This window comes from Hemibagrus wyckioides, linkage group LG07, assembly GCF_019097595.1.
Source record: "Hemibagrus wyckioides isolate EC202008001 linkage group LG07, SWU_Hwy_1.0, whole genome shotgun sequence".
Lineage (NCBI taxonomy): Eukaryota > Metazoa > Chordata > Actinopteri > Siluriformes > Bagridae > Hemibagrus > Hemibagrus wyckioides.
Genome location: NC_080716.1, coordinates 29,067,680 through 29,087,499, shown reverse-complemented (window position 1 = coordinate 29,087,499; position 19,820 = coordinate 29,067,680). Strand labels below are relative to the sequence as shown.

The window sequence follows — 19,820 nt, the reverse complement described above, 5'->3', positions numbered from 1 at the left end:
AAAATCCCAAGAACAACTCTGATTCACTCAATCCAGCCTATATTTAGAATATATTGTAAATGTACCTCTACAAAATGACCTACAGTTTGTGGTAGCATTACCTGAGTCTCAGCCACCCAGTAACCCACTACACAAACTCCCTTTAATGTAATCACACCACATTGCTGTTGAATATTAATCAAATCTGATTGGTCAGATGTTGATTCATTTTTTTTTTGTAACATCTGCTCTGACAGTAGTGCGTCTGCAAATCACAGCTTTATATTAATGAACGTTATTGCTTTTAAAGAAACAGCTCATTCACATGGTCTTGTATGTGAGATCTATGTGATCTAATACACTTATAATATTTGAAAGACACATTCGCTGAGATTGGCAATGTGTGAGGATGTGTTTATTTAATATTTATTGAAGGAGTCTTGACTGGCAGCATTTGATTGTAAGGGTCAGTGAGTTACTGACGGTAAATAGCTGTGGTGTAAAAGGAATAAAACTCTTCAGGCGCTGCTGTTACAGGAAAACAACACACACTACCTGTTTTAACATCCAGTCTCACTTTTCTAAGAAAAATCCACTTTATACAAAACATTTTTTTTATTACTTTAACAAAGTACTGAACTGAAGTCTAAAGCTGTACTGACACTCATATGAGTTGGCGCCCCGCCACAGAAAATCCCCCTTGGCGTGAGTGTTACATTGCGCAAGCGCATATTCTCGGCGCATGCGCAGTGCGGGCGGATTGGACAGGGACGGGCGGGTTGGTGTGTTTGTAATGACACATTTTGAAAGCTCATGAACATAGTAGCCAAAGCTCGAGCTGAAGTGAAACTGGATACTTTTATCTTGCTTCCTCCTCTGGGTAGAAGTACTTAAAGATAACGAGATATGTATTTTTTTAGGCGAATGTGATAGAAAGTTATGTAACAACAACGACAAAAATAACAGGGGTTTGAAAGAGAAACGGCGGTGGAATGCGAAGTTATCGACGGTGACGGTGGAATGGCGCAGAGCTCCGGAGCTCCGCAGCCGACCCCGGGTCCGCCCTCCTCCTTCTCCTCTTCCTCCTCTACCTCTTCCTCCTACTCCTACTACTCCTCTCTGCCCGGGCAGGAGGCCACGGAGGCGGGATGCAGCACCGTACTGATGTCGGTCAAAGTGTCGGCGAGTCACTCCCGGATCCGGCCGCTGTGTTTGCCCGGCTGTGGAGATGAAGCTCTGCGGCTTCAGCTCAGCATGGACCCGGGGAAGGCGGGGGAATTCCGGTTGGCCCTGAGAAACAGCAGCGGAACTAACGCGGTAAGCAGAAACTCAACTCGCACCCAACCAATATCTCTGCTTATACACCAAGACGTGAGCACGCGCTCACTTCAAGGGTTATAAGTTACATTTGTTTTTATTTCCGCTCGGACCACTCGGTGTCACGTGACCACGGTGTTATTGTTTACAGCGTCGAGGCTGCAAGTTGAAATCGCTAGTATAATGAGCGACACGAATATCTGTAAATATTTCACTCGCTGTATTAATTAACTGTGCTAACTGAATGCATAAACAAACCAACCAAAAATACTACTGTGACGTGTTCAAGAAGTTGAAAACTCTGACGTCATCACCGTCGCATCTTATTGGCTTACCAGTAACACGGGTAGACTTAAAAAAAAAAAAAAAATACTGTACATAGAAATAAAAAATCCAGCGAGTTTCATAATCTGACCCTTCACTCACATCCGCATGAAACCTTTCTAACAAGCTTTCTTTATAAAAGAAAGAAAGACAAAAGGTGCACATCCTGATCTTGCCTGTTTCCTTCCTTTACTAGTTCATACCAATCACTTCAAACCTAAAAATGACTTGACTTTAAACATCTTTTATATCTGGATCTCATCACTGTGAACAATGCTGGTGTGAAAAAAAACCCATTTCTTAGATTTATTAGCATTTAGATTTAACGTTGAGAAGATATTGGTTCATGTTATTATTTACATTATACCTGTAAATAAACATTTCCTCATTGTGTCATTCCCACACCAGCTCCCCTCCCCCCCCGCTCTCTCTCTTTCCTTCCAGAAATGTTTAATGAACGCCTCTGCACAAAAATGACAATCCTGAGTAATTGTGCTAAGTAGTGCTGAGTAATTAAAAAAAAAAAATATATATATATATATTTATATATATATATATATATATTTATAATCGCTGTGTAAGGATAAACGGATGTAGAAAGTTACAAAGTAAGTGCTGAGACTCACTGAGAGTAAAAAGTGTTTATAACAGTCTTATCTCCGTCCCTGGAGTAAAGTCATGTGAGCAGGCTTCAGAGCCTGAGCTTTTGCACGATTGTTGATTGTAATCTCGCTCATACGGCATTCATCATGGCTCACAGTCGTGACTCTGAATTAGGCCTTTGCTCATTTTGCTCATATTGTTGTTACACTGATCCTCCCTTTTGTTCTTTATTCCCTGTTAGTCCATCGCTGAGTTCGATCTCAGGACGGTGCGCTATGAAATCAAGACTCCACGGAGTCACGAGCTGATCTTGGCCACGCCCCCACATGACCGTATCACCTTCAACTTCCGAAGCGAACAGGAAGCGCAGGCCTGGGCCACCGTGGTGATGTCGTCACTCCGCGAGGCCCATCGAGGTGAGACACGCTGTCATATTCCTCCTCTCACTGACTATTGTTTTTCGTTCGTAATCTTATAATACGATCCGATATGACGTCAGCAAACTTGGAGTTATTTCACCAGCTGTTCTGATAAACTCCTTATCTTCTTCAAATATTGTCTTTAACACTTCTTCTTACGTGAACCACTTTAAGACAGCAGTTATAGGCTGCATGTGCCTGAGCCACACTGCACACATTTCCATGAAGTTCAGATTTTGTGATATCCCGCATCTTGTAATGCACCTGAATCCAACAATATACACTTAAAAAAAAAAAAAAAAAACACTTAACATTTATTTGAAAAAAATGACAAGGTAACGAACATTCTGTCCACACACACACTTGCCTTAGAAACTACCGGAATTTGGGGTCTGAATGGTTCAGTGGGTGTAGTATATGCCTTTGGTCATTTTTACATTTGTTTCTTTAAAAAAATTTTCCCCTCTGCTTTGCTAGTAGTAAATTTAGTAAATTATCATTAGTAGTAAGTATAATCATTTAGTAGTAAATTAAGTTCTTGCTCATTAAGACTGACTTTGTGTGACTCCACCCCTCAGTGGTCGTTGGATGTCCTGCAGATGACGGACAGCTGTTGCCCCAGCCACTGGTTGTACAAATGCCTGCCTCACCGTCCAGCACGGGTACGTCCTCGCATCTTCTCCTCGCTCTCCATTTCCAAACAAAGCACAAAAGTCTCGATTGTGCATTGTGTAGAGTAAAAAAAAAATCGCTGACTGTCTCTCATACTTACTCTCTCCCACATGGTCTGTTTAGAGAAAAACATTTTCAGCCTACAGGATAAATTTATTCCAACCTAAGGCTGTTTATATATAAACTGATAAAAAAATTCTAGTCAAATTTAGTCTTATTTGCAAAACGTCGTGCACATGCACTTACTAAACAAAACAGCGAGCCAGAGATGCCTTTTCCACGGTCATGTCTTTCACGAGTGGGCACTGTGGACACTTTTTTCCTCTTATCTCTCTCTTCTTTTTCTCTTCATATCTGTTCTCTTATTCTCTATCTCCTTCGTCTCCCACTCGTCTCTTGTTCTTGACTCACTTCTCTATTCCTCTCTCTCTCTCTCTCTCTCTCTCTCTGTAGAGGAGTTGTGTATGGAGCTGGTCCGTGCTATAGAGGCTGGTGATGTTGAGGCTGCGTCTGTGTGTGCGGAGTCTCTGGCTCGTCAGCACACTCCGCTGTGCATTCAGCCAAATCACAAACACTACAGCAACAAGGAGATCAGGTACAAAAGATCTGTATGTCCTTTGACATATATACATCATATTCTCAAGCACACATGAGTATTTATTACTTGTATCTGATGTCTTTCTTCTCTTATGTTGAATAGAAATGAATTGAGATTACGGACGCCTTGTTAACTTTTATTAATTATACACACGTCTATAGCTTACACACCTTGGATTAGATGACGATGCCTGAACTTAACAAATAAAGTAATTCCTGATAGGGAATTTAAACGGTTAATTGTTTAGTTGATTATTTCTCTCAGAATATAAATTGTAAAGAGTTAGTCAGTGACGATATTGACATGCTTTATTTTTTGCCCTCTAGTTTGTCAGTTGTGTTGGAGGACGCTTCCTCTTCCTGTTGTGTCACCGTTAAAGTCTTCCCCCTTACCACGGTGGCTGCTCTTAAACAGCAGGTGAGCATGGACGAGTCTTATCTTATAGAAAAACAAGACTAAAAACTTGTGTTTGAACTTCTTCACCATGGGACACTAACCTGAAAACCAGAGCATTATGTCGTTCTGTAGTAAGATTGACTACGATTTTTCAACTTACTAATGGTTACAGAGTTTTTTTTCTATAAGTAACTGGTTTCCTTCATGTCTCTTTCCAGACTGCGTGCTACCACTGCTTCACTTTATTTATGTTCTTAATAGAAATAGTACAATTTTGTAAATAAATATTTTGTGGTGCTGTGACCAACAGAGACCTATTTCCAAATGACAATCAGTTTTCTGTTTTTCCATCACATGACAGGTTTTAATATGCACAACGATTGTGACCATTAAACAGATATTCAAATTAATCTATAGCATCATCATTCAGCTTTTAATGACTTTTTGAGCATGTGTTAGCTCATTTCTTCTAAAAAAAAAACAACTTAGCAGCACAGTGTCTGAAAAGAACACTATAAATGTGTTGGCCAATTAAATTAGAAGATATTAATAATTTGCACATATAACATATGCACATATATTCTCTCCTCTCTCTCTCTCTCTCTCTCTCTCTCTCTCTCTCTGCTGTAGGTCTTTGTGCAGTATGGCTTCCATCCACACGTCCAGCGCTGGGTCATCGGTCAGTGTTTGTGCACAGACTCTCATACTCTGGCTTCCTACGGTGTGCAGCAGGATGGAGACACCGCCTTCCTGTACCTGGTGTCCAGGCAGAGGCAACAGGACCAGGAGAACTTCCCACTCGCTCCCACTTTCACACAGTCTGTCGGAAATGGACCGGAGGCAGCAGTGAGAGCCTACAGCACGCTGCCCACCAGACTGCACCCGCACCACAACAACACTGGTGTGTGTGTGTGTGTGTATTGGTGTCTGTGTGTATCTGTGTGTGCGCAGATGCACACTCAAACATATGCCTATGAATTTTCACAAGATTATCATCATAACTGTCCATAATAAATGAATAATAATTGAGCGAATTCTGTGAGATTACGTAAAACAGATATAAATCTTGCACATTTCAAGCTCAAAATTCTCTTGAAAATCTGTAAAATTTGTAAAAATATAAACAATTATTAAATTAAATTAATTAGATTTTTATTAATTATTTTTATCCTAGCCCTTATACTAAGAAACATTATAAAATCTTTTTTTTTTACTGAAATTTGTCTATTTTAAGATATTTCTTGCTTAAATATCCTGCATTTTTTATGAAATTAATCTCCTGACCTTCGATCTTTCAGGCAGTAGTAGTGGTAGTAGGGCCGGGACAGATAGGCTGGGCGTGGGTGAAATCTGTGACCTGATTAATCTGGAGATGCCGCAGCTCAACGAAGCCCTCTTGCCCAGCAGAACTAACACACAGGTAACACACCACTTTTTTCCAGAGCAGCCTGTATTTCTCTCTAAGTTGTTTGTGGGTTTTTCTTTGCATCTTGAACAATTCTTCTGGCAGGAATGGGTAAAATCTTTCTTGGTCTACCTGACCGTGGCCTATTATCAACAGTATCAATTTTTAGTATCTCCTATTTTCTACCTATTTATCAGAGTTTGAACAGAACTGACTGGCATTTTCTTTTTTTTAATATCCTTTTCCTGCTTTATAAAGTTCAACCACCTTATTACGCAGGTCCATTGGCAGTTCTTTTGTCTTCCCCATGGTGCAGTATCCAGCCAAGTCAGTGTATCACCTCATGAGCTGAAAAGCTCACTGACTATTTACACACAGACACTAATTACAAGTACAGTGAGTCACAGGTGTGGAAACTTCCCTTTAATAGCCATTCAAACCTCTGTGTGTCAACCTGTGTGTTTATAATGTGGCCAAACATTCAAGGACATTTGATCAGGGTGATTTCCATTATCATTAGGTTTAAAAAAGGAGTCAAACATCTATATAATAATTAATGACTTCACATGACCACTATCCTTAAATAAAAAAAATATTTTCCGTTATTAGTCCTATTTTACAATGTTTAACAGTTTCTTTCAGGGTATGCAAACTTTTGAGCACAACTGTATAATCCAAAGCGAGAGGCAAAAACAGGCTGTGGTCAAACGAGGCACAAAAACAGAGCACCCGGGTCTAGGCAAAGACGAGGTCAAAAAACAAGACAATCAATACCGGATTATGACACAAATTGCTGGCTTGACAAACAAAGAACAAAAGGCTCGGGCAACGTCACGGGCGCCAGAGGACTTTGCTCCAAATACAAACACATGAGGATTATAATACACAGATAAATTAAATACATACATAAATTCAGACGTAACCCAGAAACAAGGGAGAATAATCATGACGCACGAGAGCAACAAGGCGGTGACGAGGCATGAATCAAGACAAAACTCACATGGAAACGTAAACATAGCAAACACATTAAAATAAGGAACGAATCTTGAGCTTAATAAAAATAATAAAAAATAATAATTGACATGAATGCCAGTGTTATCCTAACAAAATCCTAAATACACAGTGTGATCTTTTTTTAATAAAGTAATCACAATGTTGCTGTTAAATGAAGCCAGATCATACATTTATGTGCTTTTTGTTTGACTTAACATTCTAGCAGCTATAAACACTCGTTCCTTCACCACTTTTTTCTGTCTAAATGGCAAGCTAAAGATGTTCTCCTTCCCAGAAATCATACAGATTCAGCTTTTACGTATGACTATTACAAAGCACTGACACTAAAAGCTCCTTCCAAGAATGTCTACTTACAGAAAATATCACCGGATCAACAATTACACATCAACATCTGCAGGACAAGTTGATGTGTGAGCTGTTGCTATAGAATTAGAATAAGCACACTAACTTAAACCTGTGATGTGCAGCTTATGTAATAGGATTGTACATTTAATACATATGTTTGTGGGTGTGTTTATAGCTGGGATGGGCGTGTCCATCCTGTACGTACATTAACAAGCCGACGCGGCCCGGCTGTGAGATGTGCAGCGCGGACAGACCCGAGAATTACACAGTGCCTGGAGGCTACAGACCCGACACACTGGAAATGCGACGCATCCAGCAGGAGAAAGAAGCCATCAGACAGTACCAGCAGGTCAGACATCTCTCTCTTGCTCAGACACACACACACAAACGCACACACACCTGGAATATGTTGTATTCATTTCAATAGATGAGAATGGCATTCACTTTATATCAGAGAAATTCCGAATAGAGTCTCACACAACTTTACACAACACACAACCAGACATTTTAAATCACATCATCACAGAAATAGACATGCAGTAGTACTGGGAGACTTCAGGCTGATGTCTCTTGATGTTAATATTTGACTAGGTGTAAAAGAGGAGATCTGCTGGTTTTGCCTTTTTTGTTTGGACCAGAATTTAAACTTTTGATGTCTGGAGTTTCTTTCCATAGTTTTGAGTCTCATAAACAAAGTCATTAAGCCATCAGAGGCAATTATATGCCTCTAAGCCTCTGCGACAGTTTCATACAATTGAATAACCGGTGTATAATTCTAAAAAAATGCCTACATTATCATCCAGGTTACTTCTTTAAGAAACTTTAGGCCAGTGGTGTCCAATCTTATCCGCAAAGGGCCGGTGTGCAGGTTTTCACTCCAACTGAGCAGGAGCTACACCTGATTCCACCAGTTTAATCAACTGATCTTGGCTTTCAGTAGACTCAGGTGTGGCTTCTGCTCGGTTGGAATGAAAACCTGCACCCACACCGGCCCTTTGCGGATAAGATTGGACACCCCTGCTTTAGGCCATGTGTCCTACAGTGGCCACTCCTCCTCCGTAGTCCAGTGCTGTATGGTGTGACACCAAAATCAAAAAGTTTTAGAGAAGAAAAATGGAGCTAAGTTTTATTACATGATTCTAAACTAGTAATTCTAGGTTTTTTGTTTTTTTTTTTTACACCAAAATTAGCCTTAAAGCTGGAGCTTGTAAGGAAATAGATGCTTCTTTGCTTATCAGGGGGTAAACTGAAGAACCTGGAAAAAATAAAGGTATTTTTTAATGTGTATTTACAGCTAGAAAGATTCTAAAAGCTTTCCGAAACAATTTAGTTAAAAACGTCTTTTAATTCCTAAAGTTTCTCCAGGCAACAGAGTATCTTATGCATTATGGGAAGACAGGATCTCAGGCTATGATTGGCTCTCCGGTCTCACGCTCTTCTCTTCTGTCTGGTTTTCTTTTTAAAGGAGAAAGGGAGGAGGGAGGAGCTGAGGGCCAGCAACTCACTACAGTACAACCTCGACCAGGACTACTGACACACACGCGCACTAACACTAACACTTGAAAAATCGTACTGATACGTTTTAAAAATACACACAGAAAATGTTGCAATAACAGAAACACCTTCGGTTCACCTCTGCACATGACAGCTGAGGAAAAACACACGCCAAAGACCGAATAATTATAGCGCTCAGGCTGTGTGCATGCCAATCTCATCTATCGTACTTCAGTTGAAATGCTAACTTGAGAAAACAAAGAATGAATTCGTATTTTAAGCTAAAGGGCACTCTATGGTTCTAGCATATTCTCAGCAGTTTTCGGTGACCTTCTTTAAAGCACTTCTAATTCTCAAAGCACTTTTGTTTACAATGAGGGTATGTATGTATTTGAAAGTTTATTCTTGAAGAGAAGATGTCTGGTCTGTTAGGATGATAGAGGGACTTTCATCTACTGAATTAATGTAATCATGCTTGGTTTGGTCTATATAGACATACTGTATATTTACTGTTAAAGTAATTGCTGACAATATGACAAATGTTCTATTGTGGGTTAACATACTAATAGAAAGCTGTTTTCGAGTGGTTACGTTACGTTTATGAATATTTGCATATATCAAATCACTCCTGCGTCTCATTGAAACATCTGATTCGGGTGATCCAATCACAGTTAGATGGAGTTAAGCAGGGGTGTAAGCATGAGGACTATCTCAGGATGCAAAGTGCTGACACTGGAGACTCCTTTCATAAACGTTCTCACAGAAACTCTCAATGTTTGTTTGCTAGAATGACAGCACCTTATAAAATCCGTTTGTTAGTAGACTTCGTTTATGTAGCGTCTGTGTGAAAGTTGTTACTATAGAAACACTAACACTGATAGAACGAGCACATTGATGTAAACTTGTCATTTGCAGCTGCCCTCCATTCAGATCTATGCGATTCGAGAATTCAGCGTATTTAATAGACTCAGTATTAAAAAGTCACTATATTAAGCAGCAGCAAGAAAACACAATCACGTAAAAAAAAGCAACTTGAAACCTTAGGAATTTTAAAAAAAAAAAAAAAAAAAAACAACAACCTACACCAACAACATTGAAGGATTACTTGCTTAACCATATTCTGCATAACCCTCTGACTGTAAGTGAGCCTATAAAATACAGGGTGTAAAGGGCTCTATTCTTACTTGGCACTGGATCACACAAGACGGATATTAATACCATATAATGGAAAAAAAAAAAGTTGCTTGGATAGATTTTTGCAGCATTCATTTCTCTCAACAGGATTTAGCTTGTTCTTAGACCTGGACCTATTGTATTAGCAAGAGGACTGTTTCTCAGTGCCACTATGACTATGATGGCATAGTTAAATAAATAATGTGAAGTGAATGTTAATGACACAACCCTAATTCAGTAGTGTCTTGCACATAGCAATTTATTATTCTACATAATAGTTTAGAATGATACAATCAGGGATTCAACTGACTTTTAGCCACATGGAGAATGTACACTGGTGTAAACGTGAGCCAGTATAGTAGCATGCGATACAACACATGTAAAGATATAAAACGGGTTTCTGCTCTCTCTCTGTCAGCACTACAGCTATTGCGATAAACTCAGTCAAGCTCAGGAAGTGTGGAGATATTAACTGACAGCTACGCAGGCATGAACCTATGCAGTATAGTGAAGTGTCTTGTGCTGCATCTGGATAATATGTCACTGCGATAGAAAGATGTTAATAAAATAAGAGTGTATGAATTACACAATTCTGCTTTCATTCAGGTTACTGTCTCACTGTATACTGTTGGTTCTACCAAATCTTTTCTGAAGGGAAGATTATTATGGGTATATGCTAAATAAAGTAACCATGTGATGTAAACAGGAAATGATTTCTTGTATCCTGATTATTTTCACTGCACGATTCAATATACAGGATATTTACTGGTATATTTGTATCTCTTTATCTATTCCTCAAAATAGTAATTAGTATTGTGTATAATGTTTGATTGCATGCATAGAGTTTGTAAAAATTCCAAATATATCAGTGTTGAAAATATGTAGCTGTATGACACGTATTTAAAGCATCAGCCATTATACATGAGAGTCTTATTAATCCGAGCTTCTAGACTTTGATCCAGGTTTTCTAACAAAAGCTAAAAATAAAAAGTTCCGGTTACATTAGCGCCAATTTATTTCCTGCTTCCAAACCTTTTGGGCCCCACTGGACATCATCATGTTCTGCTGAATCAGAGTCACTTGATTATAGTTGAGGAACTAGCAGGGTTGATGGACAGAAAAGGTTATTCGTTTTACTACCGAAGTTCTTTGCAAGTGTAGTGTCAAGACATTAGGAACAAAATAAAATGGTATTTCCCGAATGTTCAACACAGATATGTCAACGTTAGCCTGATTGTGAATATGAGGGGAAAAAAAAGTGAATTCTGAAAAATCAAAATATGCCCCTTTCTTCCAAACCCTGTACATATCCTGTAACATTTATGGCTAAATTATTTGGAACATTTACCAAGTAACAACATGCGAATATGAAGCTCACTTTAAAGACTTTTTGTGCTACTCTTTTGAAATTTGGTTCAATTCAATTTTATTTGTATAGCGCTTTTAACAATGGACATTGTCTCAAAGCAGCTTTACAGAACATAAGAAACATAGTACAAAAATCCTAGATGTTAGACAAAATCATCCTTAATGAGCAAGCCTGAGGCGACTGAAATGCTACGTGTCGCAATTCATCAAGGTACATTTAACTAAATTCCATTTTAGTCTTTTGTGCTAAGCTGACATGCTGTACTAGCGTAAAGGTTTTTCTCTGCTATTTTACCTCTGCTAATTCCCCGAGTGATCCTGACTCACAGTAGCAACAAAAGACAAGATATTAAAAAATGGCAGAAGATTTATTGAAAATGTCCTAATTTGTACAACTATGCATCTGGAATAATAAAATGTCCAGGGTTGCAGTGTCCATTAGGGATTATTTGTCCAAAAGGATTGGCCACTGAACTAGATAGTTTATTCTAAAATCCTGAAATGTTCTTGTATTATTATGCGTCTTTACTATGTAAGTTTTGTATTTTGTAATCGATCACTGTGGTATAAGAGCATTAAAGCACTATGGTATGTATATGTGGGTGTGTGTAGGCACAGGAAGCAGAGCGCAGGGAGAACTATGCTCGGCTGGTGGAGGTGGACGGTCAGGAGCTGGTGCCGAATGCAGAGAGCATCGAATGCAGGATTTGTTACTTACAGCTTCAGTCAGGAGAAGGAGTCCTGCTGCGTGAGTGTCTCCACTGCTTCTGCAGGTAAGAATACACAGTGGATGAGTGATGGAGAGTTAGGGAGTTGGACTAGTGCATAATTAGATGACTGGTTGAGGGGTAAGGGTAGGGTGGTGGGTGACTAGTGGATGATTGGAAGATGATTAATGGAGAGTTGTGATGTTAGTTGATGAAGCGTGTCGAAAACAAATGTGGAATATTGAATAACTGAGTGTTCAGTGGGTAATTTGGTGGGGGAGTGATTGATACATGGTGATTAGTGGGTGGATGATTGGTCAGTGGATGACTGGAGGGAGGTCAGTGGGTCATTGGTGGATGATTGTTGAATGACTGGTGGTTGGCCAGTTGGTGACTGGTGGATGACTGGAGGAAGGTTAGTAGGTGATTGGTGGATGACTGGGGATTGGTCAGTGGATGATTGGTGGAAGACTGGGTGAATGTAAGTGGGTGACTGGTGGATGACTGGAGGAATGTCCATAGGTGATTGCTGGATGACTGATGATTGGTCAGTGGATGATTGGTGGATGACTGGAGGAATGTCCGTAGGTGATTGGTGGATGACTGGAGGAATGTCCGTAGGTGATTGGTGGATGACTGATGATTGGTCAGTGGATGATTGGTGGATGACTTGAGAAATGTCAGTAGGTTATTGGTGGATGACTAGAAAATTTAATTTGTAAATACTTATTTGTTTAGTCAATATTAGTCCTACTGATCACATGGTCAAATCAGAAATGTGTGTGTGTGTGTGTGTAGAGAATGTTTGCGTTCAGTAATCCTGCTATCAGAGGATCCTCAGGTGGCGTGTCCCTACAGAGACGAGGCATACGCATGTGACTGCACACTGCAGGAGAGAGAGATCCGTGCTGTGAGAACCTTTTCATTACATTCTACACAACTCTACAAATCTTTACACTCACACACAGCTCTGTTTATCTCTGACAGTCTACACAAAGATGCACTTTTCTGTGATCATATTTAGGTTTCATTTAACACATGGAGGTTAAAACAGACATGTTCTGTATTTTAGTTCTATAATAAATAGAATTGTTTGTATGTATAAATAACATGTTTCACATCTCTGTCTGTGTGTGTCAGCTGGTTTCGGGTGAGGAGTACGAGCGCTGGCTGCAGCGAGGGCTTTCAGTGGCTGAGTCGCGCTGTGAGGGCAGTTATCACTGCGCCACCACTGACTGTCCAGGTTGGTGTGTGTATGAGGATACGGTCAACACCTTCCACTGCCCTGTCTGTAACAAGCACAATTGCCTGCTCTGCAAGGTAACACACAGCTGATAAAAGAAAAATATACTGCTATTTTCAATTTATATTAAAAAAATAATTTGCACATATAACACATACACATATATTCTCTCTCTCTCTCAGGCAATTCATGAAGGGATGAATTGTAAACAGTACCAGGATGATCTTGCTGCTCGTGCTATCAATGACATTGCAGCCCGGAGAACGAGGGACCTCCTGAAGGTCACAAACTATTTTGTTTTTTAAACTGATTAAATATATACATTTTGAATTAAGTGAGCATTGGATTTGCTCAAAGGGTCGAAAATCACTTCATTCTCGTTGACAAACTGTTTCTGCTTTGCTACCAAAAGTATTTGACCTTTCTCAGACCATAATTAAATCACCATCGGCGATATAGCACAGCTAGCTAACAACACAGAGTTAGATTTCACTCTTACTGGTAAATAGAAAGTTATTTTTGCCTCCAGGTTGATGTGGTGTACTGTGTACAGTGAAGTGTATACAAGGATGCATGCTGCTGTTTAAATAGAAATCACTTCATATATGATCCTCTTACAGTGATCTGCTATATCTATACATCTGCCTGTTCCTGTCATATTTCATGATACTACTAATGGCCTGTTAGAAAGGAGAAATCATCATTGCCCCTGTTTCCTGATGTTGTTTTTTTCACTGCAAATGTGTACATTGAGTTTTTATCCACCATCACACTGCACCACCTTTGCCATCAGAATAATGTGGATTCATCTCAGCGTGGTTTTGTGCAGGAATCCTGTGCTGGAAAACATCAGTCAGAACACTAATCAGAATAAACTTTCATTCATTCATTGGGATTATGAGTCTAAATTGAAGAAAAACTCTATCCAGCTCCTTAAATAGTTCATTTGTACTTCACAGTGCTAATTCTGTTTGTTTTTCTTTCTTCTTGTCTGTCCATGCAACAGACTCTGGTGAGGTCCGGCGAGGCGATGCACTGTCCTCAGTGTGGAATCATTGTGCAGAAGAAGGAAGGCTGTGATTGGCTGCGCTGCACTGTGTGTCACACCGAGATCTGCTGGGTCACCAGAGGACCGCGCTGGGGCCCTGGGGTATAGAACCAAACATTCACTCACTGCTTAGAGACTCCAAAACACCTAATTCATGTGTCCATATGTATATACAGTGCTGTGAAAAGGTTTTTGGCCCCTTCCTGTTTTTTTTATTTTATTTTTTGCATATTTTTCACGCTTAAAAGATTCAGATCATCAAACAAATTTTAATATTACACAAAGATAATGCAAGTAAATACAAAATGCAGTAAAAATTAATATTTTTAAATTAATATTTCATTTTTATTTATTTTTCATTTTTATTTTCAATGAATATTTCGTTTTTAAATGAATATTTCATTTATTAAGGGAAAAAAGCTGTCCAAACCTACCTGGCCCTATGTGAAAAATTAATTGCCCCATCCTGTTAAACCATAAAAGAACTGTGATTAACCACATTATTTTAGAAAGTTAGATTTCACTAGACACACCCAGGCCTGATTACTGCCAGACCTGTTGAATCAAGAACTCACTTCAATAGAACCTGCCTGACAAAGTGAAGCATGCTTAAACACATCATGCCGTGATCTAAAGATATTCAAGAACAGATGAGAAACAAAATAGTTGACATGTATCAGTCTGGAAAGGGTTATAAAGCCATTTCTAGGGCTTTGGGACTCCAGTGAACCACAGTCAGAGCCATTATCCACAAATGGAGAAAACTTGGAACAGTGGTGAACCTTCCCAGGAGTGGCCAGCCTACCAAAATTACTCCAAGATCGCAACGACGACTCATCCAGGAGGTCATAAAAGAACCCAGAACAAGATCTAAAGAATTGCAGGCCTCTCTTGCTTCAATTAAGGTCAGTGTTCATGATTCAACAATTTGAAATAGACTGGGCAAAAACGATATCCATGGCAGAGTTCCAAGGCAAAAGCCATTGCTGACCAAAAAGAACACGAAGGCTCGTCTCACGTTTGCCAAAAAATATCTTGATTATACCCAAGACTTTCGGGCAAATATTCTGTGGACTGATGAGACAATAGTTGAACTATTTGGAAGGGGTGTGCCCCGTTACATCTGGAGTAAAACCAACACAGCATTTCATAAAAAGAACATCATACCAACAAACATTGTGGTGGTAGAGTGATGGTCTGGGGCTGCTTTGCAGCTTCAGGACCTGGACAACTTGCCATAATTGATGGAACCATGAATTCTGATCATGAAGGAGAATGTCCGGCCGTCAGTTTGTGACCTCAAGCGCACTTGGGTTATGCAGCAGGACAATGATCCCAAACACACCAGCAAGTCCACCTCTGAATGGCTCAAGAACAAAATTAAGGTTTTGGAGTGGCCAAGTCAAAGTCCTGATTTAAATCCGATTGTGATGCTGTGGCATGACCTTAAACAGTCCATTCATGCTCGAAAACCTTCCAGTGTGACTGAATTAAAACTATTCTGCAAAGAAGAGTGGGCCAAAATTCCTCCACAGCGATTTGAAAGATTCATGGCCAATTATGGCGAACACTTGCAATTGCAGTTGTTGCTGCAAAGGGTGGCCTAATAACCAGTTATTAGATTTAGGGGGCAATTACTTTTTTACGTAGGGCCAGGTAGGTTTGGACAGCATTTTTTTCCCCTTAATGAATGAAATAATCATTTAAAAACTGCATTTTGTATTTACTTGAATTATCTTTGCGTAATATTAAAATTTGTTTGATGATCAGAATCTTTTATGTGTGATAAATATGCAAATAATCTAAAAAACAGGAAGGGGGCAAAAACCTTTTCACAGCACCATACATATATATATATATATATATATATATATATATATATATATATATATATATATATATATATATATATATATATATATATATATATTATATATATATATATATATTATATATATATAAGTAACCAAAAGTATTCGCTCACCTGCCTTGACTCGCATATGAACTTAAGTGACATCCCATTCCTAATCCATAGGGTTCAATATGACATCAGTCCACCCTTTGCAGCTATAACAGTTTCAACTCTTCTGGGAAGGCTGTCCACAAGGTTTAGGAGTGTGTTTATGGGAATTTCTGACCATTCTTCCAGAAGCGCATTTGTGAGGTCACACACTGATGTTGGACGAGAAGGTCTGGCTCTCAGTCTCCGCTCTAATTCATCCCAAAGCTGTTCTATCGGGTTGAGGTCAGGACTCTGTGCAGGCCATTCAAGTTCATCCACACCAGACTCTGTCATCCATGTCTTTATGGACCTTGCTTTGTGCACTGGTGCACAGTCATGTTGGAAGAGGAAGGGGCCAGCTCCAAACTGTTCCCACAAAGTTGGGAGCATGGAATTGTCCAAAATGTCTTGGTATGCTGAAGCATTCAGAGTTCCTTTCACTGGAACTAAGGGGCCAAGCCCAGCTCCTGAAAAACAACCCCACACCATAATCCCCCCTCCACCAAACTTTACACTTGGCACAATGCAGTCAGACAAGTACCGTTCTCCTGGCAACCACCAAACCCAGACTCGTCCATCAGATTGCCAGATGGAGAAGGGCGATTCGTCACTCCAGAGAACGCGTCTCCACTGCTCTAGAGTCCAGTGGCGGCGTGCTTTACACCACTGCATCCGACGCTTTGCATTGCACTTGGTGATGTATGGCTTGGATGCAGCTGCTCGGCCATGGAAACCCATTCCATGAAGCTCTCTGCGCACTGTTCTTGAGCTAATCTGAAGGCCACATGAAGTTTGGAGGTCTGTAGCGATTGACTCTGCAGAAAGTTGGCGACCTCTTCGCACTATATGCCTCAGCATCCGCTGACCCCGCTCCGTCAGTTTACGTGGCCTACCACTTCGTGGCTGAGTTGCTGTCATTCCCAAACACTTCCACATTCTTATAATACAGCTGACAGTTGACTGGAATATTTAGGAGCGAGGAAATTTCACGACTGGATTTGTTGCACAGGTGGCATCCTATCCAGTGAGTTCCATGCTGGAATTCACTGAGCTCCTGAGAGCGACCCATTCTTTCACAAATGTTTGTAAAAACAGTCTGCATGCCTAGGTGCTTGATTTTATACACCTGTGGCCAAGGAAGTGATTGGAACACCTGATTCTGATTATTTGGATGGGTGAGCGAATACTTTTGGCAATATAGTGTGTATATATATATATATATAGGGTTTGACTGAAAGTAAAAGTGACTGAAACGGCTCACCATCTTGCAAAGTCGGTGAAAACTGGAAAGTTAGGCTGCTAGTTAAATAGGGTTTGTCAGATAATTAAAGAAATTAGCACCAGGTTCCAGATTACTTGTTCCAGAACACCAATTACTGCGGGGTATCTGAAAGTGTTCTCTAATTTTGATCAGTGTTCTTTTTCAAATCTCATTGAAGTTTTTTATTCTGTGCTTCAAAATATATGTAACTCATGGAATATGCTTGAAAAAACTCTCTTTTGCTGTTTGCTCTTTTGCTCCTGTTTAGATCATTTCAAATAGGACTGAGCAGTGGCCAAATTTAGGAAATTGTACATTGTACGTTTGATCTCCACTGTATATACTGATCAGGCATAACATTACATAACTGCCTAATATTGTGTTGGTCCTCCTTTTGCTGCCAAAACAGGCCTGACCCTTTGAGGCATGGACTCCACAAGATCCCTGAAGGTGTATTGTGGTATCTGGCACCAGGTTGCAAGGTGGGGCCTCCATGCATCGGTCTTGTTTGTCCAGTACATCCCATAGATGCTCAATTGGATTGAGATCTGGGGAATTTGGAGGCCAAGTCAACACCTCAAACTTGTTGTTGTGCTCATCAAACCATTTCTGAACCATTTTTGCTTTGTGGCACGACGCATTATCCTGCTGAAAGAGGCCACAGCCATACATGGTCTGCAACAATGCTTAGGTAGGTGGTACATGTCAAAGTAACATCCACATGGATGGCAGGACCTTAAGATTTCCCAGCAGAACCTTAAAATTTCCCAGCATGACAGTGGCAGTGTCATTGCCCACTGCATGACACTGCCACTGCCCGCTCACCTTCTTCCCATAGTGCATCCTGGTGCCATGTGTTCCCCAGGTAAGTGAGCCATCCACGTGAAGTAAAAGAAAACGTTATTCATCAGACCAGGCCACCTTCTTCCATTGCTCTGTGGTCCAGTTCTGATGATCACGTGCCCACTGTTACCGCTTTTGGAGGTACACAGGGGTCAGCATGGGCACTCTGACTGGTCTGTGGCTATGCAGCCCCACATGCAACAAACTGCAATGCACTGTGTATTCTGACACCTTTCTATCAGAACCAGCATTAACTTCTTCAGCAATTGAGCGACAGTAGCTCGTCTGTTGGATCGGACCACATGGGCTAGCTTTTGCTCCCCACGTGCACCAGTGAGCCATGTCCACCCATTACCCTGTCACCGGTTCACCACTCTTCCTTCCTTTGACCACTTTTGATAGGTACTGACCACTGCAGACCAGGAACAACCCAACCCACAAGAGCTGGAGTTTTGGAGATGTTCTGATCCAGTTGTTTAGCCATCACAATCTGGCCCTTGTCAAACTCGCTTAAATCCTTACACTTGCCAATTTTCCCTGCTTCTAACACATCAACTTTGAAGATAAAATGTTCACTTGCTACCTAATATATCCCACCCACTAACAGGTGCCACGATGAGGAGATCATCAGTGTTATTCACTTCACCTCTCATTGCTCACAATGTTATGCCTGATCGGAGTATATGTTTTTATTCCTGTTGTATTCCCTCTGTGCTCTTAGAAAAACCTCCACTATTCTTGGAAGGTTTTCTGATAGATTTTAGGGCGTGGCTGTGGGGATCTGAGCATTACTGAAATCAGTCACTGATATTGAATGAGGAGGTCAGAGTCAGGGCTCTAGGCAGGACACTGAGTACTCTTCCACTCCAATCTTAACACACCATGTATTAATGAATCTCTGGCATGGCCATGCTGGAACTGGTTTTGGTCCTGTTAGTTCCAGTGATGGGAAATTTGGGAAATGGGGAAACAGTATACAGAGACGTTCTAGACAAATAAGTTCTTGAGAGTTTGTGGCACATATAGGGGTGATGGTCAGGAGTGCACATACTTTTGGACATGCAGTGTGCTTTATACCCAATAGAAAATTTAGATTTATGATTTAAAGACAATAGAAACACTCCATTTCACTTTCTGATTGAATCCAATTTGTGACTTTCTACATATAAATATGTACAATGAATGAATCATTGAAGCCTCCGTATGATGGTTACTGGATTTTGGATGTGAACTATGTGTCTTTTGTCACAGGGTCCCGGAGACACAAGTGGAGGTTGCCGCTGTAATGTGAATAAACAGAGATGCCACCCAAAATGTCAGAACTGCCACTGAGAGAGAGAGAGGGATAGATGGATGAAAACCAACAACAGTGAAAATCCTACAAAAAAGACTGAAAGCTAAAACCAAAGCAGAATATCTTTAACTTAACAGAGCCACGATTAATTTTATAGTACTGGACAAAATGCACTTTTTAAATGTCTTACACCCAGCAGTGATATTATACAGGTGGAAAATATTAATATACACAAGTGCCTTATTTTAACTGTTTAATTATAAACCCAGGTGTTTTTTAGGGTGCTACATTTTCACATGGAGTTTTATAGATCCA

At 40.2% G+C, this 19,820-nt stretch overlaps 1 protein-coding gene across 1 annotated transcript; it reads left to right on the top strand.

Annotated features, from left to right (window-relative positions):
• Positions 1 to 729: 729 nt before the first annotated feature.
• On the top strand, positions 730 to 19,725 carry shrprbck1r (sharpin and rbck1 related). The gene is made up of 14 exons (XM_058395876.1): positions 730 to 1,296; positions 2,465 to 2,639; positions 3,221 to 3,304; positions 3,768 to 3,909; positions 4,239 to 4,329; positions 4,939 to 5,209; positions 5,607 to 5,728; positions 7,248 to 7,421; positions 11,720 to 11,880; positions 12,613 to 12,724; positions 12,955 to 13,134; positions 13,240 to 13,338; positions 14,064 to 14,207; positions 19,463 to 19,725. Exons 1-14 carry the CDS (start codon positions 1,000 to 1,002, stop codon positions 19,541 to 19,543), a joined length of 2,133 nt encoding a protein of 710 aa, XP_058251859.1. The 5' UTR covers positions 730 to 999; the 3' UTR covers positions 19,544 to 19,725.
• The last annotated feature ends 95 nt before the right edge of the window (positions 19,726 to 19,820 follow it).

Excerpts from the sequence above, each read along its gene's own strand:
- shrprbck1r (XM_058395876.1), top strand. The coding sequence starts at position 1,000 with ATGGCGCAGAGCTCCGGAGCTCCGCAGCCGACCCCGGGTCCGCCCTCC. Across the intron at positions 3,910-4,238 it reads TACAGCAACAAGGAGATCAG|TTTGTCAGTTGTGTTGGAGG; the intron begins GTACAAAAGATC and ends TTTGCCCTCTAG. Across the intron at positions 12,725-12,954 it reads AGGAGAGAGAGATCCGTGCT|CTGGTTTCGGGTGAGGAGTA; the intron begins GTGAGAACCTTT and ends TGTGTGTGTCAG.